This window comes from Ipomoea nil, unplaced genomic scaffold (assembly GCF_001879475.1).
Source record: "Ipomoea nil cultivar Tokyo-kokei standard unplaced genomic scaffold, Asagao_1.1 scaffold2845, whole genome shotgun sequence".
In the NCBI taxonomy this organism is placed as follows: Eukaryota; Viridiplantae; Streptophyta; class Magnoliopsida; order Solanales; family Convolvulaceae; genus Ipomoea; species Ipomoea nil.
This window is the reverse complement of record NW_017619273.1, coordinates 6,400,371-6,424,514: the sequence shown is the minus strand read 5'-3', so window position 1 is coordinate 6,424,514 and position 24,144 is coordinate 6,400,371. Positions and strand designations below refer to the sequence as shown.

General features: G+C 36.4%; 2 protein-coding genes across 12 annotated transcripts; one reads left to right on the top strand and one right to left on the bottom strand.

Annotated features, from left to right (window-relative positions):
* The first annotated feature begins 11,172 nt into the window (after nucleotides 1-11,172).
* LOC109160149 (protein-tyrosine-phosphatase MKP1-like) lies at nucleotides 11,173-16,207 on the top strand. 2 transcript variants are annotated; one of them, XM_019308339.1, is made up of 3 exons: nucleotides 11,173-11,320; nucleotides 11,487-14,238; nucleotides 14,275-14,303. In XM_019308339.1, exons 2-3 carry the CDS (start codon nucleotides 11,810-11,812, stop codon nucleotides 14,294-14,296), a joined length of 2,451 nt encoding a protein of 816 aa, XP_019163884.1. In that variant the 5' UTR covers nucleotides 11,173-11,320; nucleotides 11,487-11,809; the 3' UTR covers nucleotides 14,297-14,303. The 2 variants fall into 2 exon arrangements, with proteins under 2 accessions (XP_019163884.1, XP_019163883.1); XM_019308338.1 differs by lacking the exon at nucleotides 14,275-14,303 and adding an exon at nucleotides 15,781-16,207 and having other exon boundaries at nucleotides 11,175-11,320; nucleotides 11,487-14,206.
* A 40-nt stretch (nucleotides 16,208-16,247) lies between these two features.
* Nucleotides 16,248-22,390, bottom strand: LOC109160150 (coilin-like). Of its 10 annotated transcripts, none has more exons than XM_019308340.1 (17): nucleotides 22,044-22,389; nucleotides 21,536-21,600; nucleotides 21,174-21,458; nucleotides 20,837-21,052; nucleotides 20,414-20,483; nucleotides 19,278-19,379; nucleotides 19,125-19,190; nucleotides 18,981-19,046; nucleotides 18,839-18,904; nucleotides 18,588-18,762; nucleotides 18,041-18,072; nucleotides 17,620-17,817; nucleotides 17,386-17,457; nucleotides 17,154-17,303; nucleotides 16,920-17,074; nucleotides 16,791-16,838; nucleotides 16,300-16,688 (listed from the first exon to the last, which is right to left on the bottom strand). In XM_019308340.1, the coding sequence occupies exons 1-15, from the start codon at nucleotides 22,242-22,244 to the stop codon at nucleotides 16,946-16,948; spliced, it is 1,893 nt and encodes a 630-aa protein (XP_019163885.1). In that variant the 5' UTR covers nucleotides 22,245-22,389; the 3' UTR covers nucleotides 16,300-16,688; nucleotides 16,791-16,838; nucleotides 16,920-16,945. The 10 variants fall into 10 exon arrangements, with proteins under 10 accessions (XP_019163892.1, XP_019163885.1, XP_019163886.1 ...); XM_019308341.1 differs by having other exon boundaries at nucleotides 18,981-19,043; XM_019308343.1 differs by lacking the exon at nucleotides 16,920-17,074 and having other exon boundaries at nucleotides 17,221-17,303.
* Between the last annotated feature and the right edge of the window lie 1,754 nt (nucleotides 22,391-24,144).

The following is a 24,144-nucleotide window of genomic DNA, read 5'->3' as shown; positions in this document are numbered from 1 at the left end:
TGTTGTATGAAACTGTTTTACATTTGGATCTCAAATATATAATACTTTTTAATGAAAACGTAATATTTTATGAGTCATCAAGCATTACATCTTCATTGAAAAGTATTACTTATTTGATTAGAAAAATATAACACTTTTTAGTGAAAATATAATACTTATAAATTTATAAAAAAAATATTATATTTTCGTTAATAAGTATTATCAATCTCATGTAAGATATCTTACACGAAATCAACCGCAACTCTTTGACACAACCTCTCAATCAATTATATGTGTCGCATTGTTAGGTACTTGAGTAGTTGAGTTATTAGCATTATGGTAAAATTGATCCTCAAAATGATGCAAGTATTAATTTTGACAGTTAAATGCACAAATATGTATGTATGTATGTATGTATATATATATATATATATATATATATATATATATATATATATATATATATAGGTATGAGTATGTCATATAGAAATAGACAATAGTAGAGTATAATGTAAAATATAGAATGGGTTTGGGCGATAGCAAATTGTCTTGTTCCTTCTCTAGCCTACTTTCTTGACTGACCGGAAAATGATGTCATTTTCTATTATCCCCATTCAACACATGGATGACAAAGACGGTTAACTAAAGACCTTGTTATTATTATTATTATTATAGGCCAAGGGTCAATAATAAATTTGTCAAGTAAAATAAAATGTAATATAAATCATTACTCTTTAAAGAAAATGATTAAATTGTATATTTGGGGCCAAACACTTTATGCTCAGATGGTATGTAGTGATTTCTCTCATGTGAGAGGTCATGAGATTGAGCCTCAGGAGGCGTTGTTGAAAAAAAAATTGTATAGTTGGAAATTTTATTTTATTTTTGTTTATTATTTCTCCTTTTGGTTTCATGATTACTAAACTATTTTTCACATTTAATCCATAAGACCATAAGTATTACTTTGGTCACATTTGATCCTTTCGATCAAATTAAATCACCTATAAAATAATTGGAATGCATTATATTTTCATTTTAGAATTATACATTTTTTTCTCAAAAGTATTAAGACATTCAAGTTAGTATAATTTTAAATTAAAAATGTAATACAACACGATTTTTTATTTTTCAGAATATTTAGCGAGAGTTATTAAATTTGGTAAAACAATACTTTTGAATCAAATATGGTAGTGACCTAATACCTGCGAATTAAAAGTGGAGGCCGGACAACACACTCTAGGTTTTAGTGAGGGTTCAACATGCAATATTAAACTATAGTTTTACTAGGTGACCGGACAACACACTCTAGGTTTTAATGGGGACACAACATGTAATATTAAACTAAGGAATGATCATGCTTAGTTAATTTTGAAAACAAAGTTAATAATGTGGGATGAAGTTCTAATGACGCACAAACACTACTTCGAGGCATTGGACAAGACAATGAGGTATTTATTGCAGTTTGCTAATCCCTCAAGTGCGGGTAATACTTTTGGTGGTAAAACAATCGTAATATATAGGTGGTGATTTTAGGCCGATCTTACATGTTATTCCAAAAGGTACAAGGCACAACATCGTTTCTGCAACAATTAATTCCTCTTATCTTTGAAGCAGTTGCAGAGTTTTAAGACTGGCCAAGAATCTTTGTTTAAATAGTATGGAGCCTTGTATAGAAACACAAGTGGAAGAGTTTGCAATTCGGAATTCTACGATTGGTGATGGGATGCTTGGACGTTCAAATAATGATTATGCTGAGGTTGGTATTCTGCAAAATATGTTTTGTCATCAAACGGTGACCCAATTTCCACTATAGGCGAAAGTACATTTCCGATGTCCAGTACTACAAGTGGAGAATGTGATAATAGTTTTCTAGAAAGCCGTGCAATTCTAGCCTCAACTCTTGATGTTGTGAACTCAATTAATGATTACATGAGCAACATGCATGAAGCGGAAAGCAGAACATACTTGAGTTACGATACTGTGTGTCGGTCTGAATCAAATAATGGAGTCTTAGCAAACGTACACACACCTAAGTTCCTAAATGGTTTGTGAGCTTCCGGGATTCCTAATCACTTATTAACATTAAAAGTTGACTCACTGCACCTATCATGTTGCTCAGGAATATAGATCACTCACTTGGTTTATGTAATGGCACTAGGTTGGATGTCACCAGGCTGGAAGATCATGTTATAGAAGCGAAAATAATGACATGTAATCATGTAAGTACAAGGGTGTTGGTTCCACGCATGAGACTCGTTTAGATCCAAGATTGCCTTTCAAGTTCAATAGAAGACAATTCTCGTTAATGCATTCATATGCTATGACCATAAATAAAAGTCAAGGTCAGACACTTTTACATGTAGGATAATTATTGAAAAAATCAGTATTTGTGCACGATCAATTGTACATGGCTGTATAGAGTTAGTAATCTAAAGAATCTAAAAATTTTAGTTTGTAGTGATTTAGAAAAGTTTTGTAATTCAACCACTAACATGGTTTACAAAGAAGTTTTTAATAATTTATAATTTTAATTCCATTTTATTAATCTATTATTAAACATTATGTCTTTTACTATCCAACCGTTTCCACCAAAAAAAAAAAAAAAAAAAAAAAAAAAAAAAAAAAAACTTTTCTAATGAAACAAAGATAATGCGATAACATTATTATTATCGGAGTTAATTACCGAAATGGTCCTTTGACTATAGTAAAATTATTAACTTGGTCATTGACTATTTTTTTTCTAATTAAATCCCTCAACTTTAAAAATCTTAACCAATTTGGTCCTCCGTATGTTTTATTGCCGTACATATATATTATTTAAATAGCATGCATATAACAGCAAAGCCTACTCCTATGCTATTAACCAGCAGACAGGGACGGAGCCAAAAAGGGGGCAGCTGCCCCCCTCACCCACCCCTACCACATATAGTCTTTGTATGTATATATGTATATATAATAGATATTTTAGTATTAGTATAAAAAAACTACTAAATAATGTTAGTAAGAAGTGACTTAGATTAGTTAGTAGTACACATGTTTAGTAATAGTAAAAGTTATGGGTTCAAATCCTACTAATAACATAATTTTATAATTTTTTTGGCTCTTTTCCCTATGACTTCACACACACATAACATTCTTTTATATTAATAATGAGATGTGTAATTTATAATGTGTTTTCTATTCAGATTATTTTATCAAATTAATTATGTTTTATATTTTGTTATATATGAATATTTTTATAAAGTTTTGATGTGTTTTATTTTTCGTCCATATCCAACAATATTTACAACTATATTTCTTAGGTAATTTATTTATTTATTTTTAAATTATCTCTTTTGTTTTAATGTTTCGCCTTTACTGGAAAAAAAATTCTGAATTCGTCTATACTTTTTCGTCCACCCCCCCCCCCCCCCTCCCCCTCCCCCTCCCCCTCAATCGAATTTCTTGCTCCGTCCCTGCCAACAGATTAATACTAACAAACCAGACAAAATCTAACCACAAAACTAAATATAATGAATGATATACGTACACTGCTCCTTTACACATGCATATGAGTTATTTTATATCCGTATAATCGATTTGTATTAATTGGATTAATTAAATTAGTTTTTTTTTTAATTTAATTAATTTGTTTCGAGAAGGATATAGTAGCAGTCCAGTCAATTAGCAATGGCATATTCGGTTGGAACATTGAATAATGGGCATTGTCGCCAGCAACCTATTTGACCAAAATGCTTCATTATATTACATTGTATATCTTTGACCTACACAGTTAACCTTTAAAGTACGTCGATTTTTAAAATATATTAAAATGGGGTAATATTAATTTTAATTTTGTATTATGTCTTACTCTTCAAAAATAAAAACTATATCCATCTCATACTATACGCCCCACTCCTACAAGGCTACAATGATACAAAGAGTTGAATGAAGTTATTTGTAGTTTAGTGTTGGGATGATTTTCTTCAAAGTATTTTGTTGTTCACTTTAAATGATGAACCACCTCCAGAATAGAAAAATAGGTGGAAGAGAGACTTGAGTTCAGACAGCAGAAGTATTGGAATTCAGGGTCATGCCCTCTCTTGCATTAACGAAGAAATTTATAGCTTATTACATATTCAAACCACTTTTTAAATAATCTGCTATTTATTTGGCTCTAATTACTCTAGCAACAGAGACTATAATTAAAATGCAGAGAATGAGTAAATTGCATGTCCTAAATATTAGGGTCTTCAACTGCAGATGTAGTCACATAGCTTTAGTGGCGTTGAAGTCTTCCTCTTGGGCCTCCTTTCACTAGTTGCATGTGTATCATTACTTACCCCATCGAAATCAACCTTGTTCTCAGGGCTAATATGTGGAAACGATGCATGGAAAAGTTCCCAATTTTTCTACATAGCTTCTGATGTTGGGGTATTCACCCAATTTTCCTAATATGCTTGTTGTGTTTTATCAAACGTTGCTCCAAAATGCGGAATGGGAAAGGAAACTGAGCAGCCGACGGTTGGTGGGGGGGGGGGGGTGAACTAGGGTGGTTGTAGACGGGTTAGGGCAGAATTTCAAAAGTGACACATGAAACACTAGGTGGATCCTAGGGGAACAAGGCAACGATAGTTTATACACAACCTTCCCGACACGAGCAGCAATTCGGTAGGGATTAAAGTAGCGTTTCGCCAGCTTGTGGCCAGGACGCGACGCAACCGAGCCCTGTCGATATGGATGTAACTTAACAAAAACACAAATATCCACATTAAAGTCCTTGTCACGACAATGGCGATCAGCTTGTATGTGCATCCTTTCTTGAGCCCGTTGTAAATTTAATTTGAGCGTAGCTAAGAGCTCTTCACGATTTAGAAGGACATCATCAAGTGCGGCAAATAGGGTGCCATCACGAGAATAACTGATCAACGAGGGAGGCGGTCTGCCATACACGTCATGGAATGGAGAGAATCCAGATGAGCTGTGAACACTAGTATTGTACCAATACTCAGCCCATGGAAGTGCTTTCACCCACTGAGTTGGATAATCACTAGAAAAAGCATGTAAGTACATCTCAAGGCAACAGTTGACTACTTAAGTCCAGCCATCTATTTGCAGATGATAAGTTGTACTGGGCTTAAGCTTGGTACCTTGTAAGCGAAAGAGTTCTTTTCAGAAGGTACTCATAAACAAGGGGTCACGATCAGATACAATGGACCTGGGAAAACCATGTAGCCGTATGTACTATTGGACAAAAGAGGTAGCTAGTTGCGGAGCCGTGACTCCGTCCGAAAGGGCACAAAATTGGCTATACTTTGACAACCTATCAACGATGACCCATATCACGAATTTTCCACCAGACAACGGTAGTGAGGAAATGAAGTCCATCGAAATATCATCCCAAACCTGCGAAGGAATTGGTAATGGCTGCAATAACACTTTTGGACGAAAATTTGATGGCTTGATTTGTTGACAGGTGGAACAATTTTTCACATAAGTTTGAGTATCCTTGTGAATCCCAGGCTAATAGAAATTGGCACTCAAGCGAGTGTAGGTTTTCAGCTCACCAGAATGTTCGCCAGGCCAATTAGTGAGCCGTGGAAGAGGTCCAACAACCTTCGTCGTAAGTCATTTCCCTCCGGCACATATATTTTCCCATTGAAATAACCATTGGCAGACTTGTCATTGTTTTAAAGATAAGTAATAATATGTTGTATGGTTGTACCTTAGGATCCAAGAGTAATGTTGCATTGATTTCAGAAAGAAAACCTATAGAGGAAGATGATAACGCCAACAAACCATCTTGAGCTTCACTAGTCCACCTGGATAATGCATCCGGACCGTTATGTTCCATGCTTGCTTTGTGTTCAATGACAAAATCAAAACCCAAAAGTTTAGTAAGCCATCATTATTGTTCCAGAGTTTGAATGGGTTTAGATAGCAATTGTTTAAGACTCTTGTGTTATGTAACAATAGTGAATGGGCGACCCAACAAATAGGGGCACCGATGATGGACTACGGCGGTGATGGCGTACATTTCCCGGCAATAAGCCAAAGCTTTTTTATATTTAGGTGGCAGGTTTTTACTGAAATATGCAATGGGATGTTTTTCTTGCGTAAGAATGGCGCCCACAAAGCACCCGGAAGCATCTGTCTCCACACGAAAAGGTAGCTCAAAATTAGGGGGGGCATAGAACCAGAGTTTTAATCATCGCTTCTTTCAATTGCTAGAATGATTTGTCCGTTGCTGGTCCTCATGAAAACCCACCCTTTTTTAGTAACTCTGTTAATGGGTCTGTTATGGAGGTATATCGCTGAACAAACCGCCGACAAAATCTGGTAAGGCCAAGGAAGCCTTGGACCTCGAAAACCGACCTCAGTACAGGCCAATCGACCACGGCCTGAATCTTCGCAAGATCCACACTAACCCCCATCAGAGGAGACGAAGTGTCCTAGATATTCAAGTTTACGCTAGCCAAAGCTACACTTTGAAAGTTTGGCATAAAGCTGATGTTGGCGGAGCGTTTCCAAAACAACAGTGAGATGGTGAATATGGTCAGTAAGCGAACGACTATAAACCAGAATATCATCAATAAAGACCAACACAAACTTCTGTAGATACGGGTGGAAACTGAGTTCATAGTTGCTTGAAATGTAGTTGGTGCATTAGTAAGGCCGAAAGGCATCACAAGGAATTCATAGTGACCCTCATGAGTTCTGAAACCAGTCTTTGGAATGTCCGGGGGGTGAACTCGGATTTGGAAATACCCACTTTGCAAATCTAACTTTGAAAATATGACCGCACCATGCAGTTCATTGAGCAACTCATCTACTCTTGGCATGGGAAATCGGTCTTTGATAGTGATAGGGTTGAGAGCTCGATAGTCCACGCAGAACCTCCAAGATCCATCCTTCTTTCGGACCAACAAGACTAGTGACGAAAAAGGGCTTGTAGAGGGTTGAATGATATTATCTCATAGCATTTCCTAAACAAGCCGCTCAACTTCATTTTTCTGAAAATGAGGGTAGCGGTATGACATGACGTTCACAGGTGTCACTTGAGGTAAAACGGTAATTTTGTGGTTTAGTACTGGGCTAGGAGGAATGCCTTTCAGGATGCTAAAAACATCTGAAAATTGGTTGAGGAGTTCTTGTATAGTGAGATGAGGGTGGTCTAGAGAATCTTGCGCAGGACAAGTGGGTATAGGATTTAGTAGGTAGTAGTGGGCTATAGCATTGGTTTGACGAAGGCGCGTCAATTAGTGGCAAGAGATAGGCACGACATTAGGTGTTGAAAGTCCTACCAGTTTAATAGGTTCCCCTTCGTATTCAAATTCCATTGTCAAGTTTTTGTGGTCTGTTACGACTTTGCCTAGACATCCTAGCCATTGGATACCCAAAATGGCATTTGCTCTTGAAAACTCCAATATATGAAAGTCTGCTACAAAGTTTCCTCCTTACATACAAAATTTCACATTCTGGCATATACCGTCACTATGGAGTTTTCGCCATTGTACACTGTGACAGAGAAGCAAGTGGTTTCATCAATGGGTAAGTGAAGGAACCGTGTAATCCTCGGTTGGAGGTAATTATATTAAAGGTTCTATTAAATACTAAAATGTGGTATTTGATAATCAAAAGAATTTGGTAAAGAAAATAAACAAATAAAAGATTAATTTGACCGTTAAATAATGAATAAGTCGTATAAAGTGAGATAGAGTAAGTAGGTATTTTGTAATAGACTGAGAATTTGCAGTAAAAGAAGAGGGGTTGTATGGCAAAAGAGATGTAGAGAAGAGAGGAATTGCAAAGAAAGAAAGTATAAATTTAAAGAGGTTTTCTATATAAAAATTAGTAAATTTTTGTGCGAAGGTCCACATGGTTGTATAGACTATGAATACAAGATACATTTTTAATATAATATATTAAAAGTACATTATTTAAATATTCAAATAATGTGCTTTCAAATAACGTAATTTATGTATACAAATAATGTATTTTTTTTTTTTTGTGATTTACACACTTATGTAGACTATGATCTATAGAATAATGATCCATAAAAATTCACATAATCCCCTTTACAAACCCAAGTTGCTATATATCTCCAAATCTAGGCTTCTAACAACCCACTCCTTCCTCTAAAAGTTATTGGAAATAACAAATAAGTAAAACAGAAATCAAAATAAAATATCAAAGCTTGAAACGAAGTTATCTGAACATAGCTTAAAACTGCCTCGCCAGCTGCCTTCCAAGAACGACGCCGTCTGATGACTTTAACAGCTTTCAACTTCCAGCGATCCAACGGTGTTGTTTTGGCCCTTTTCCTGCATTTCAGCTACTGTCCTCTTGTAATTTTTTCCGGTTCCTCCAATCCTCCTCTTCGATTTCTCTATGGTCGGTTTGGAAACATAAAAAATGACTTTCAGAAATAACATTTCAAGTTTTTTTTTGTGTTTGAGTATTCAAAGAAAACATAGTCAAAAGAAAATATTCATTTTGGTCAACAGAAAAAATGTCCAACTTGATTAAAAAAGTCTTCATAAATTTTTAATCGGAAGACATTTTTTAAATTCTTTATCTTTTTGTCTCTCTTTTCTCTCTCATATCTCTTCAAGCTAATTTTGAGTAAATGTCACTTTTGATCCCTTGACTATAATAAGTGAAGCACTTTTGATCCTTGACTATTGTTTTTTTCAAATTAGGTACATGACTTTTTAACTAGAATCACTTTTGGTCCTCCGGTCTAATTTTCCGACCACATATTACCGAAATTCTAACCGAAAAAATAATATGTTATAATTAGAAGGGTATTTTGGTCTTTTTAAATTTATTTCATTTTTCTCTTTTTTTTTCTTCTTCCTATTTTCTTCCTTAGCTCTCCGTTTAGTACACGTGAATTACTTTCTACCTTTTTCCTTGGTTTATGTAACAAAACAAATGATTTGTATGTTTAAGATGCGTGAGTTGATGAAACTTAAGGTGCGTCATTTTAAAACCTTAGGTGCGTGGTTTGTGTTCTTAAGATGCTTGGTTTGAGTATTTAAGGTGCGTCGGTTTAAAGCTTTAGGTGCGCATGATTTGTGTGCTTAAAGTGCTTTATTTGTGTGCTTAAGGTGCGTGATTTGTGTACTTAAGGTGTGTCATTTTAATATTTAAGGTGCGTCAACCGCATAGGAAGGCTATATCCGCACCTGAACCCTTCCATATATATATATATATATATATATATATATATATATATATATATATATATATATATATATATATATATTGAAATACTCTTGATTCTTTATAAGATAATATATGTTTTATACTTTCTCAAACATTTTTAGCCCGAACCTATGATCATTCATTTAGAATGGTAACTAGGATGTCATCACACTATATGGTAGTTGTCAAAAAAGTTAATTATTCAATATATATAATCCTCATGTAATCTATTCTAAAATATTTAAAGAGTTAATTATCGAAATGGTCCCTTGACTATAGAGAAATTACCAATTTGGTCCTTGACTATTTTTTTTTGACCAATTAAGTCCCTCAACTTTAAAAATCTTAACCAATTTGGTCCTCCGTTTGTTTGACCGTTAGTCAACCGTTAACTTGGGACCAAATTGATAATTTGCTATAGTCAAGGGACCATTTTGGTAATTAACTTTAAGGGTGGGCAATTCGGTTCAGTTTTCTCGAATCGAACCGTACCAAACTAGTTAGATTTTGTAATATACCGAACAACCAAACGGTAATAGATTCTTGTATACCGAACGGTTCGATAAAAATTCGAACCGAACTGAATTTGTTCGGTAAAAACCGAACCGAACCGAATACTGTTTGAACTTTGGATTGCTATTTATATATATATATATATATATATATATATATATATATATATATATATATATATATATATATATATATATATATATATTTTTTTTTTGTTTTTTTTTTTTTTTTTTTTGATATATTAGACTTTTGATATGGACTATGTAAACATCATAACACATAATATATTACTTTTGATAACAAACCATAAAGAAATCAAATAAAACATTTACGAGAGATACCCGTGAGAATATGAGCTGAACGGCAGAGCAAGGAGTATGGGACTTGGATTTACTTTTTATTTATTTATTTATTATTATTATTATATTTTTTTAAAAAATCAAACGGTATTCGGTTCAGTTCAATTTTTTACCGAACAATTCGGTTCGGATCGGTTTTTTATTGAACCGTTCGGTATACAAGAATTCAATATCGTTCAGTTGTTCGGTATATTACCGAACCAAATTAGTTCGGTTCGGTTTGATATGGTTCAGTTCGAGAAAACTAAACTGAATTGCCCACCACTAAAGTTAATTACCAAAATGGTCCCTTGACTATAGCGAAATTACCAATTTGGTCCCAAGTTAACGGTTGACTAACGGTCAAACAAATGGAGAACCAAATTGGTTAAGATTTTTAATGTTGAGGGACTTAATTGGTAAAAAAAATAGTCAAGGACCAAATTGATAATTTCACTATAGTCAAGGGACCATTTCGGTAATTAACTCATATTTAAAGAAACTAGAATATGTCATTTATTAGCAAAAATTAATACTAATATCATTTATGTATAAAATACAACACATAACATAACGTACATATAGAAATGAGTGTGGGAACCTAATAGAGTAGCTCAAGTTACAAATGAGCTCTCTTTGTGAGGGAGAATTTTGGGATAATTTGAGTTCGATTTTCTATGGACAAAAAAGAAATGTGTGTGGAACAATGACAAATACAAAAACATTTCGATTTTCAATTAAGAATTTTTTTAAAAAATAAAAAATAAATAAAAATATAATTGGTCAACTCATTTTGTATAAAAATATTAAAATGGTCATGTATTTAATGAAATTTTTAATAATTTTATTAATGAATGATAAAAAAATAATTATGTTACATAATATTAGAATCAAAATGAGATATACTAAAAAATGATTAAAAGTAAATTGTTACCGACTAAAAAAATAGAATTAATGATTAACAAAAAAAAATGAAATTGAAAAATCCGGATGTTATTATCAATAGTAATGACGTGGCAGTTTGACCGATTCTATTCCGGTCCACAAACTGCCACCCTGTCGTTTTCACTTTTTTGTTGGCCTCCTCTCCGGTTTCCTCCTACATTTCAAAATTTCTCTCTCTACATTAAAAAAAAAAAATTAAATTAAAAAAAAAAACTTTTAATTGGTAAATTCTTCTCTTATTATTTCATCTCCCCTGTTCATCATCATCAATCATTCAAAGACTTCAAATTTTGAGAGTTTTTTCAAAAACCAAAGTGGCTGCTGCAAATACCCAACAACCAATCCACCCTTTCCCAGTGAGTCTTATTTGAATTATTATTATTTAAAGTTTATGGGTTTTGAATTGATTTTTCTATGCACTTTTTCTTCTGTTTAACGTTTGAATGGCCGTTTGTTTTACCAAGTCGTATTTTGTGGTTGATTTCTGCTTCTTTTGTTTTATTCTGTCAATAAAACATGCAGAAACGGGGAGGTGGTCAAGGCTTTTAGGTGGTTGGAAAATGGAATCAAAAAAGAATCTTTGAACGGGCAGCCCAGCTGTTTGTTTGAATGAATGAATGAATGAAAAATTGAACATGTGGGCTTCATCCTTCCATGGGGTTTCTTTGAATTTCTGAAATTCTGTCAATCAAGACTCAACTTTTATCCACTGTTTAGGTTTTCCATGGAGCTAATTCTATAAGGGTCTGTTTGAATTTGTGAGGACTTTATGGGGTTTCCTGGAACAATCCTCACATGAGTGTGATTGGTTCTGGGGAGGTTTAGTTTTTCTCTGGGAATTGAATATGCTTGGGGGTGAAGATAATGATAAAGATGTGTTATCCGGCGGCGGGAATCGGAGAACATATGCTCGGTCTGCTTCCTGGACTGACCGCTCTCCTAGGAAATCAAATTTTGCCAAGAAACAATGGAATAGTAAGGCAAGGGCTTGTTTGCCTCCCCTTCAACCACTTTCAATCAACAGGCCAAAGGCTGAGGAGTGGCCTAGTGCTGGGTCAGATGATCTAGGTGTGTGGCCAAACAACCCTCCTACTCCCGGGGCCCGCCTCGGGCCGATTACCATCCAGGAGACTTCGACGTCCGAGCAGCCTCCGAGGGAATTTCAGTTCAAGCGAGACAAGCTTGCGTTCTTTAATAAGGAGTGCTCGAAGATTGTGGATCATATATACTTGGGGAGCGAGACGATTGCCAAGGACCGTGAGATTCTTCGTCAGAATGGGATCACTCATGTCCTGAATTGCGTTGGGTTTATCTGCCCGGAGTATTTCAAGGGCGATATGGTGTACAAGACACTCTGGCTGCGGGACAGCCCGACTGAGGACATCACGAGCATTCTCTATGATGTTTTCGATTACTTTGAGGATGTTCGAGAACAAGGTGGGCGAGTCTTTGTTCATTGTTGTCAGGGGGTGTCCAGATCAACCTCTTTGGTTATAGCGTATCTGATGTGGAAGAAGGGGCAGAGCTTCGAAGATGCTTTTCAGCACGTGAAAGCAGCAAGAGGGGTGACGAACCCGAATATGGGTTTTGCGTGCCAACTTTTGCAGTGTCAAAAGCGGGTTCATGCTCTACCTGTAAGCCCGACTTCTTTGCTGAGGATGTATAGGATCGCTCCCCACTCTCCATATGATCCCCTCCATCTTGTTCCAAAGATGTTGGGTGAACCGGGAGTTAAAGCACTTGATTCTCGAGGAGCGTTCCTTGTTCATGTTCCCTCGGCTATTTACGTGTGGATAGGAAAGCACTGTGTTTCAGTAATGTCAGACAATGCTCGGGCAGCTGCTGATCAGGTTGTCCGGTATGAAAAGGCTAAGGGTCCAATTCTAATCCTCAAAGAAGGCGAAGAGCCATCCGAGTTTTGGGAGGCTCTTGGCAATGAAAAGTTCTTTGTTCATATAAAAAACGAGGGAATTTTGTCTTCGAGTGTTGGTTTAAGGAAGGTGAGCGAATATGATTTAGATTTCGAGATTTTCCACAAGGCTGTTGCGGGTGGGGTTGTACCGCCATTTCCGTTATCGGGGACCGGATTCGAGACTTGTCTTCCCGCTCGGGCTAACGGCTGGAACAGATTGAGGCAGAAGTTTGCGAGTGGCGTTATGAAAGAATTCATCTTGTCATCTAAAATGAGCAGTAACGACGTGAATACGAGTCAGGGTATGATTGACGACGCCTCTTTAGAAATCTCTCCCGTTGAGCCTTCATCGCCTTCGAGTCCTCAGTGCGATTCACCAGACTCGTTTTCGTCTTATGCTACCAGCAGTCCTAGTTGGCTGAAGGATCCTTGTAAAGATCCCGAGTGTGCAACTCCCGAGCCTTTACTCTCACCTACACCTTCGTTCAGTTCGTTAGATTCCCTTTCCTGTTTTCTTCCCGGGAAACCAAAGTCGAGCTCCACATCCCCCTCGCTCTCACCGTCAACCTCGGATTACTCTAGCTCCTTCACTTTCTCGCCCACTTCTTCTAACTGGTCTGACTTGTCATACCTATCTGCACAGCCTTCGCCTTCTGGAATGGAGTCCAAAGATCCACATGTGTCGAATGGAACCTTAAAAGAAGACCCGTGTTTACTTTGTAAAGGAACTTTGACTCGAACCGAAGAATCATTTCCAAACACTCATATAGCTAGAGTAACAAACACTTGTTCCCCCTCAATAGCGGAGCGTAGAGGAAGTCATCCTCCACCGCGAATGATGTTGACTTCTATCGACGAGGCTCCTCAGCTTCCTCCCAATTTGGCAAGAACGTGGTCGTTTTCTCGACCCGATGTAGAAGATGTTGTAATGAGGGGCGTTGAGTGCCACAATTTCGAAGACGGTTCCGTTGAGTTGAGTATCGAGGAGCCAATGGTGGACTCTGAGACGTTGGTAACTGACGGTGAATTCCATGGAAGAGTTCAAACGACTAACGTTGCCCTTTATGAGTGGCCTTCGATGCATAAATTCGAGTTGCCTTGTGGGCCTCTCGATTCGAGGGCCGTCTATCTCATATTTGTTCCCGATGTGAGCGTCGACTCCAAAAACAACAACGTTTTGTACGTTTGGATAGGGCGTGACGTGCCATGGACGCAAAGAAACGGTCAGTCGATCAAGAACGATAGCATGTGGGAGGATGGTCATATCCAGTGGGAGGCAGTTGGACACAATTTTCTTCTTGAAAAGCGTCTGGTTAGATCTGTTGTACAGGTACTTTTTCCCTCCTATTCTTATGTACTTTGTCTTCCCGCCATTGATTCTAAAGATAGGTTAAACATTCAAATTTATATCTATTCTTGAATGTTAATATGTGCATATGGGGTATGACTTGTTCAAAGTAACAATACATATTAATGGTATCTTTTAACTTAGGAAAAAAGGTCAAATAGGCCACTGAACCAAAAAAGAGTTCAGTTAAACCACTCATTCCACATTCAAAAGTCATCCAATTTTTCCATATAACTGGTTGTTCTAGGTTCATGCACCTTAAATTTTGAATGATTCATGAGATTTTATCCCACCAACAATCAATCAATAAAATAAAGAAAGTATTTCCACATCACGTGCCAACAACTCTTATTTTAGCCTGCATGACCCTGAAACAACCGGTTGAATGTTGAGTGGTTTAATTGAACTCTTTTTTGGTTCAGTGGCTTATTTGACCCTTTTTCCTTTAACTTATAAGTAGAAGTCGGGAAATTGACTGTTATAGGATAGTCAGTCCTATACTTGACAAAAATAGGACGCTTTCTAATTTTGGACGGTCAAGGGAAAACGGAGTTTGGGAAATGCGGTTGGGTTGAAAAACGCATTTCCTAAACTCGGTCGAAGTAAATGCTATTTTCTCTCCCCGTCAACATCAGACGCATTCCCAAAATGCGTCTGATGTATAAAATACTCCAACCGCGTTTTCCAAATGCGGCTGTAGTATACTGCAAATCCGCATTTGTAATGCGTTTCTCTTATTTATACGAGAAAAGCATTTCCCAAATGCGGATATGCTTCCCGCCTTCTCGCCGGAGCCCAACCGCCAACTCGCATTTGGGAAAAGTATAAAAAACTTCAGATCTGAGTATGTGCCTCTACCTCCTTTCCCCATCCTTTCTCAACGCTGCCTTAACTGTACGTCGCAAACTCGCAAGAGACAGCGGATCGGAGCCAGAATTTGAGGATGGAGGTATATTATTGTATTTTTGTTTTCTTACTTTTCTCAGATCTGAAGTCTTTTATACATGTTTTACAGAAATTTGTTAAAAGCTGGGCTCCAGCGGGAAGCATATCCGCATTTGAGAAATGCTTTTTCTCATATTATACGAGAAACGCATTTGCCAAATGCAGATTTGCAGTATACTACAGCCGCATTTGAGAAACGTAGTTGGAGTATTTTATATATCAGACGCATTTGGGAAATGCGTCTGATGTTGACGGGGAGAGAGAATAGCATTTACTTTGACCGAGTTTGGGAAATACGTTTATCAACCCAACCGCATTTCCCAAACTCGATTTTCCCTTGACCGTCCAAAATTAATCAGCGTCCTATTTTTGTCAAGTATAGTGTTGACTGTCCTATAACAGTCAATTTCCCGTAGAAGTCTAATAGAATGGACAGTGGGGGTGGTTGAAAGCATTTTCTGAAACTTGTTCGTAGACTTTAGGATCTCTTCCAGAATCTGAGAATGTGATAACCATGTATTTTTGGCAAAGCATACCAACATTTCTTTTGTATTCTCTAGTTTTAGCGAGCCAAATAATCGAAGCTAACTTCCAATACTACTGAATTGCAGATAGTGAATCAAGGCAAGGAACCCGATCATCTCCTTAAAAACGTATCCTGCCTCTCTCGAGAACGCACTAATTAGGCGAGAGGTATTGTAATCTCGGGTTTTTCAGCCGTTGTGCATCCACCTTGGCAAGCATCTTAGCGGTGGCGAAATGGCATCCTAGGTAGATGTTCTCGACTTTCTGCCCGTGTGATGTGTGGAAGGAGGAGATACATGCATGTACAGAGAAGAAGAAACTGCTGTCGTCTTAGGAATTACAAGTATATAATTTTGTCGCTAATAAGCCTCTACACCAACTTCTCTTAAAATTGTTTTATGGTTTGCCACCTTCCTCTGTTCCTTTCCATTTTCACTCAAGGTTTGTTTTTCTGCTACAGATACAGATATAATATAGCACTAGTCTCCTAGACTTTGTTTATTCTGTGTTTCATAAATTAGGCCATCTCTATTTTGTCACATCTTTACAACAGTTTTCCCAGAAAGCAGTGGATTACAGAGGTACCATACATACCCATACAGGAATGGAGAAGAAACAAAACCACACACTTGGATAAATATATATCCATAATGTTCTTTTGTTCATGTTGGGGCAACTAGATCACATGAATAGACAATATGAACATTAAAACTTCGGTTCTGGGTAGTTCTGTTTTGGGCTGTGAAATTAGTTCATCCTCGGCATTTCCTTCGCACAGGTTGGAAGTGATGGATGGAGCATACCAGAGCATAGAATACCATTTATCTCTTATTTTTCCACCGAGAGAAACCCTTTTTTCTAGGCGCATATCCACTGCCTCTCGAAGCTTCATATGACCATGAAATCTTGCTTGGAGTCACCTTACCCCAACTACTTTGCTGCTTTTTCGCAGATAAAGCCTCGCTGAGTTGCTCCCAAAGGTTCACTCCATTTTCTACCAATAGAGAGAGACATTATTAGGTTTTAAATAACATCTCAATAGGCAAAGATGTGACCAAGGTAATGATGGAACTGAATACAATTCATAGTTCCATACCTCTGCTGCAAGTATGCATTTGTTTTTCATGGTTTACTTCCCCATTTTCTGGAGAACAAAAGACAATATTTTAAGTTCAGAATAACTTCCATCTGAATTGCTCACTTCCAAAAAAAAAAAAACTAGTACCAGGAATAGTAGGTGTTTGCTTATCACTAGAGCCACTCGATAACTGTTAATGTGTTGGTGGAGGCACCAACACCAGTCCAAACAGAAACTTCTTTTGAAGGGTTAAAGGTGGTAGTTTTTACAACACGAACATCAACAAGTGATGACAAATCTATCTGCATACCAGTTATGGTTCAAATTTAGAGCGGCTGCACACAGTGGAGAGAGTTTACAAAAGAAATGGAGAGAGCTTACCTCCAATGATCCATCCTCTTTATAAAGAGAGCTATCAGGTTGCATGGCGCATTCATCTTCACCTGACTTTTTGGAATAAAATGGATATCCGGCAACTGGCATCAGTGAAGCTCTACTTGATTCAGAATTGAATGATGATACTTTGCCAACCTTCAGTAAAAGGGAATGTCAAAACTTTTTTTCTCATGATCCTATCAATAACCAAAATACAAAGCATAATGCAATGAAATACATGGTACGGGGAGAGCTCAGCAGTCCAGTTGGATGATAACTTAAGCAGCCGATATGCAATCACATCGCCTTCCTACAATAGAGAGAATAACACTTGGGATGTATATGATAGATATTGCAACACAAAATAGTCTTAAGCTATGTGTAGTAGGTTGCATATACCAATTCCGTCAAAGCAAAATATTTATTGTGGATGAAAGGTAGCAATTGAATTCAGTAATATACTCGAGCTAACCTTAGGTGTATCAGAGAGGGATGGAAGTTTAGCAAAGTCAATTGATCCATCACAATGTGTAATCTTTTCAGCACTTGACATTTCAGATGATTTTTTGTTCAACTCATTAATTTCATTTCTTTGAGAGAATGAAATTTTCTCTTTGCCCAATTTCTGGTCATTTTTCTTGTTGATGACCCCATTCCACCTGAAATTTTCCTGAAGTAAAACTTGGAAATTCATCATTCATGAAACTTAAGAAAACAAGAAAATTTTCTAACAGATCCTCCAAATAAAAAACTGAGAATTATCATGGCATAATAAATTAGCAATTACAATAGACTAACAGTTCTCTATAGATTTCAACTGAGTTGGAAAGCAGTAATGCACTAATGCACATCCAAAAAATATAAAATTTTACTAAAAAATTAGATTATTATACCGCTTGAGCTTGATTCTGTTGCACAGCTTCTTCTGCATCAACCAGAAAAATCTGACATGTTAGGTATTCTATAATACAGCATACCATATATGCATTTATTCCAAAAGGGATCAGGTCATATTTCTGAAATAGACAAATACGCATGCCTCTTATAGCACAACCCCAACCTCCACGGTGAGTTAGAAGATAAGTAAAAATAAGGAAACAAGATTCATATAAAATTAAAAATACAGGCAATAGTTCAAAAAATCATAGGTTCTAATATAATCTACAAATAAAAATATGCATTATGGATCTAGGTAGCATTTTACAATCTCAGTAATGATATTTAAGTGGATAAGCAAACAGAGGTGAGAAAAATTCCAACACTCATTCAGACCAAGTGTCTAATAATTGAACTTTCAGAATCCAGATTATCATTTGAACAAAGATTGATAAGTAATCAGCTGACAGCTTTAAAAAGCAGAAAAAGCCACAGCACAACAAACTAGACATCTAAGAGAATGATAGAGAAAATGTCTGTAAAGTGAGTGAAGGATCATAAGACCTTTCCCTGGAAGCTCAGAGTGGATGTGTCCCGGAGTAAGTTCAATTGGAACAACCCCATCTGCATTATCACTATTTTGATCAGGCTCACCACAGGAAAGGTTTTTAGAATTTGTACATTCCTGTTTGTCCATATCTTTAGTCATATCGTCGCAAAGCAATCCCTTCCAATATAGCTGCAAAAAATGATATACATGTTTGTTGGGAATTCTGTGACAGGAAGAGAAGATTTACATTTTTTCAATCACTCACAAGTCCCTTGGGTTGACCAGGGGTTTCTTTGATTTCATCTCCAGTTTGTCTCTGCTTCCAATGTATCTGGATATTCACAATATAAGCTTTAAATGACAATACAGTATCTAATAGAAACAGAAGCTTTATATATATTACTCACATGTCCTTTTGGTCGGCTTATATCCTCTTCTCTTTTGGCCCTAGCTTGTCCCTTCTTCCACTTCTGCTGCAAATTCAGATCATAAGTTGTTAATGGTGCCTATCCATGAAAAGGGGGAACTTTAAGCAAATTTATTTTACTTACACGTCCTTTTGGTAGCCTAACTGCCTCTTCGCTTCCATCTTTGGATTGCGTGTCCTTCGAACTGTTCTGTAAAATCAGGAATAGAAGTAGGCAATAGAGGTCAAACTACTGAAAGGAAAGTGGGTTCTCTGCATATTATACTATAGTACATACAAGTGCCTTTAATTGAGAATCTGCATTTTCCTTTAGAATTTTAGTCATTTCCCGTATGAGCCTCCTCTTTGCATATTGTCGCCTTGAGCTCCTGCTTGGCCGCTGACCAAATCAAGTATATAGACTATCATAACTTCAAGTGAATAACGTAAAACACTAAGAAATCAGCAATTTAATTAAGATGTTTGGTTCGCTTAAATTCCTAGGAAAATATTTCCAAGGACTGTATTTGATGGGAACCTAGGAAACATAAGAATTAAATTACCTAAAAAATTAATTAAGATGTTTGGTTCGCTTAAGCTTTCCTAGAAATTTTTTTTAAATCCCTAATATATCCTTGCTATATACAAACATTAAAAAAAATAATAAATAAGTAAATAAACAACAACAACAACATAACAAATAATTGAGAGTTTACTAAATCACTTGTAAATTAATAAACCATATACCAAAAAATCCCAGTCTACAACAAGAATATTCAAAATACAAAACAATATGCATGTAAAAAAGTGTTGAGAGAGACAATTTTTTTGATAAACAGTGTTATAATCTTTTGTAATGGTTGGAGAGACAAATTTCTTTATATTTGTAAGATACTCTTCACATGGCGCCAAAAAGGATAACGTAATTGAATAAATTTGGTAGATTCCCAGTTACCCGGGAAAAGGAATTAGAATCTCATTGACTCGAACTTTAAGTCAAGGATTGCACCAAACATGGGAATAATTTTCCCAACCTTTTAAATTCCCAAGAAAGTTTGAACTTTCCTGGCTACCAAACGCCCTCTAAGGGAAACTAATGGATGCACGAAATAAAATATAATCTGAGAAAAACAAAGCTGTCATCTGAAAGTGTTATTCAGTTATATTCATGAATTAGATTAGAATATAACGTACATAACAACCTCTTTTGGAGACAAATTTCCCTTACTTCTACAATCTCCAAAACAATGTTTCAAAGTATTTATAAAGCCATTGCAAGTATAGTAGTCCATAAAGCATGTTAGACATAGATTGAGAAACAGTTGTAATACTTCAAGCATAATCTAGTTTAAATTGTATAACCAAAAACTGACTACACAGTATGTTTCAATGAATCAACTTCAATAAAAAATCTTAAATTTTGATTGAGAATACCTTTTGTATTTCTTCCGGCTTGGCTGTCACGTCCACGCATTCCTTCCCATTCTCTTGAATGTGATCATTTCTAAAGTAACAACAAGGAAACTTAGATAAAACCAGATAATTTCTAGAAATCTAGAATATATAAGCAATATAAAAGCATATAATTTCTAGTCTGAAATATCAGCAACACTGGAGGGCCATGAAATGAAAGTGAGGAGATAGTCATGCAATAAGAGTTCTAGGTACGAGTTACCTATTTTCCCCTGGGGTCTAAAATCAATCAAAGAATCAGATTGGGGAAAAGTTTGAAAACATTTAGCCTCAATACAAATAAAAATAAAAACAAATGACATATAAACTCATAATTTAGACTATGGAGATCAAACACCACAAAACCATAGAAGAAAGACAAGGCATTTGAGTAATAACACATACTTCTTTGTGTTGGGCTTAGTATGATTGTCTTTAGTCATTTCCGCAGTTTCATTATTATCTTCAGCCCCATCCATCTTAGATTCAGATTTTCGTTGTTCCTTTTTATTACTTATCTTGGCTGTCCGATCTCGTTTAGATTTCTTAGTCGGCTGACTCGGCTCTGTCTGAGCATCAATGTTGCACTCCTCTGCAACTTGAGAGCACTGTTTCTTCTTCCTGTATTCAGAGAAAGTGAGTTATCCATTGGCCCATTTGAAGCTGTAACTGCAACCGCCATACAATTCTCCCACAAATTTTTTTAAAAGAGGAATCCACATATGGAGAGCTTAGTTCATACTTTGTGCTATGAAGTTCCTCGGATGCCTTCCTTTTCTTGGAGACTGCAACTCCATCCAGCAAATTCTTATGTAAATTGTAATCATCCACCTGGCCTCTCCTCTCCTCTTCAGGTCTGTCACTCTCATAGCCCCCATGTTCCTTGTTAAATGCCTCATTTGCCAAAAGCAGAGCTTTGGTATTTACAGATGGTTTCTCAACACTTTGGACATTCTCCACCAAATTAGGTGCATCCCCTACAATAACCAACGAACCTCCCTTCTTCTTCTTCTTCTTCTTCTTCACACTAACATAATATAGAAATCACATTAAAAGTGCACATAATTCACCAAAACGTAGTACACGAAAATTAGCTATACTCACCTGATTACATCTTTATCTTTAAAGAAACAAGTTGACTCAAAAGGTGGCAAGACAAACCCATCCATCTGCACACAATTAAGGCCAACACAAGCTCTCACAATAAATCTAATCTCAGAATCACCAAACTCAAATAAATATTTCCTAACACAGACGGTTTAATTTCATGCTTCATCTCACTGAATCCAATAAACCCCCCTTCTTCACCCACCCAAAGCCCCACTAACCCATTCCCAAATTCTAGCCTTTTATTTACTAGTTTTTTTTCTTCTCTTCCACTCGTTTCCAGAAATGGTAAAAGTATGTGAATCGAATTAAAGCAACAAACAACGATAACCAACACAAAACACCCATAGGCATTGTATAAAAGCATACCACTAGTCATTCTATAACCTACATTTCCAGATTATCCATGAAAGTAACAAGTTTCTCCCACATCAGGGCACGCCGCATGCATAATTGCATATACATACAAACATACATAGAGGGAGGGAGAGAGAGAGTAATTTACAGAGAGGAGGATGCCATGGGGACAGGAGTTATGGAGTTTGAAGTTGTGGAAGAGATCGGAAGAGAATTGGGAGATTATTGTGTGGTGCGTGGGTTTGAGGAGAAGCCAGCTTCTCTCGAGGCCCTCTGATTTCTGGGAATCATTGAGAATGTCACCATCTTCGAACACCACTTTGATCCTTAAACCCTCCTCGTCCTCCATCGCGTTTGCATATCACTGATTGATTGCTAACCTCCTCCCTCCGGCTTAAACCCTGGTACCAGCTCCGACGTCCGACGTAAACTTGGGAATAGCCTACTCTACTTCAGTACTTTGTTACTTGGTCGACCCTACAAAGGCCCACAACATTTTCCAACACATTATAAAGTCACTTTTTTTCTTTTTCCTTTTTTTTTTTTTAAAGCAAACACAAACAAACTCATGCATAAAATTATATTGGTTTGGTACGAGAGTAATGGAAGGTGAAATAAAAAATCACTCCCTATAATTTGACAAAGAAATCGGCTATTAAAAAAAAAAACAAATGTAGCACCAAAAGTGGAAGACCCAAACTCACTATTAAAAAATAATAATAAATGTAGCTGGATGTGGGGGTGTTATGAGAGACAGCTTGGGTGAATGGAAATATGGCTTCGTAGCAACCATTGGCACATGCACCCCACTAGAAGCAGAAGCCTGGGCATTGCTCAAGGGAATCCAACTCTCCATAGAATCGGGCTTCACTCGGGTTCACCTTGAGAGTAACTCAAAGGAAGCAGTCGACTTTGTCAATAGTAATATCCCTCCTCGCATCGCAGCACACAACATCATGACTGCCTGCAGAAAAGAGTTAAGAAGATTTGAAAGCTGGCAACTCACACATATTACCAGGGAACAGAACAATGTAATTGATGCGCTGGCGAAATTCTCTCATCACTTCAGCAATGGTCTACACAGACTCCCTGAGCCTCCTGATATCATTAGAGGCCCCTTAGAAGACGATTTAGATGAATTCCCTTTATGGCAAAATACTAATATGTCTATATAAACTGTACTTTGGGTCTTCCCCTTCCTCCTAGAAATAAAAAAAAAAAAACAAACAAAAAAAACAAACAAAAAAAAAACAAAAAAAAAAACATTAGATTGGACGCGTTTTCTTGCAAATGTTGATATAGAAGAATACTCATATTCACGCACAAATCATTGCAATATGTTTTATCCCTCTCAATTTCTGATACAGTTTTATCTCCATAAAATGATTCAAAGAAGAATTGAACAACTCCTAACTTTATATATACATTGGATCAAGAACATTAGCTAGTGCCATAATCTCATGCACCACTTCACAATATTTATCAAATTTTGCATGCATACTCTTAGTCATATTTGTCATCATTAAATCAGTTGACTCAACCCAAGTGCACAAATTATTAACCTTAATCTCAAACATCAATAAGAAAAAAAATATTGGAAGTTGGATATTTTCTTCCTGAAAATGCATTTGATGCAGTATTTTTTCACAAATGCTCTCAACTAACTCCCAATCTTGTTCAAATGGTGCACAAATAAATGAATTTTCATGCAATGCAACAGAAAGTATCAAATAAGTATAATTCCACTGAGTCTTACCATCTTGAACTAACTATTTGAGTATTCTATACCCAAATGTATTGCACCATTTTTAAAGAGTTGTTGTCTTTTTGGTGTAGCTAACCAAAAACTAACACTATCTCTAACTCTTTCTAATCCATTCCCCATCATTTTTAACCCGGCCATCTTGCACTATCAAAATTATAAGAAGATACACAAATTGCAAATTTAGTAATTTAATAAATACTCAACTACTCAAGAAGCCCACCTTCAACAGTTTGGCTAGTTACTTGAGTTTCTGTTTCATTCCTAGCACTAGTTGAATCCACGGAAGATGAATTAGGGTACTCTATCGGTGAACTCATAGGCGTTGGAGTAAATGAGTCACAACCGCCTACATAAAAATTGTCACCTTCCATTCTAATAAAAGTAATAATAATATATGATATAAAAAAAATTAGTTTAAGATATAGACAAACACAATAAAAGCTAGGTAAATAAACTACTTATTACAAAAATTAAACGACATAAC

Bases quoted from the DNA above. Each gene is read 5' to 3' on its own strand.
- LOC109160149 (XM_019308338.1), top strand. From the start codon at position 11,810: ATGCTTGGGGGTGAAGATAATGATAAAGATGTGTTATCCGGCGGCGGG. The intron at 14,207-15,780 runs GTACTTTTTCCC...ACTGAATTGCAG, and splicing joins TGGTTAGATCTGTTGTACAG to ATAGTGAATCAAGGCAAGGA.
- LOC109160150 (XM_019308340.1), bottom strand. From the start codon at position 22,244: ATGGAGGACGAGGAGGGTTTAAGGATCAAAGTGGTGTTCGAAGATGGT. The intron at 21,459-21,535 runs GTGAGTATAGCT...ATATTATGTTAG, and splicing joins AAAGATAAAGATGTAATCAG to TGTGAAGAAGAAGAAGAAGA. The intron at 19,191-19,277 runs GTATGTACTATA...CTGATTTTACAG, and splicing joins ATTCTCAATTAAAGGCACTT to AACAGTTCGAAGGACACGCA.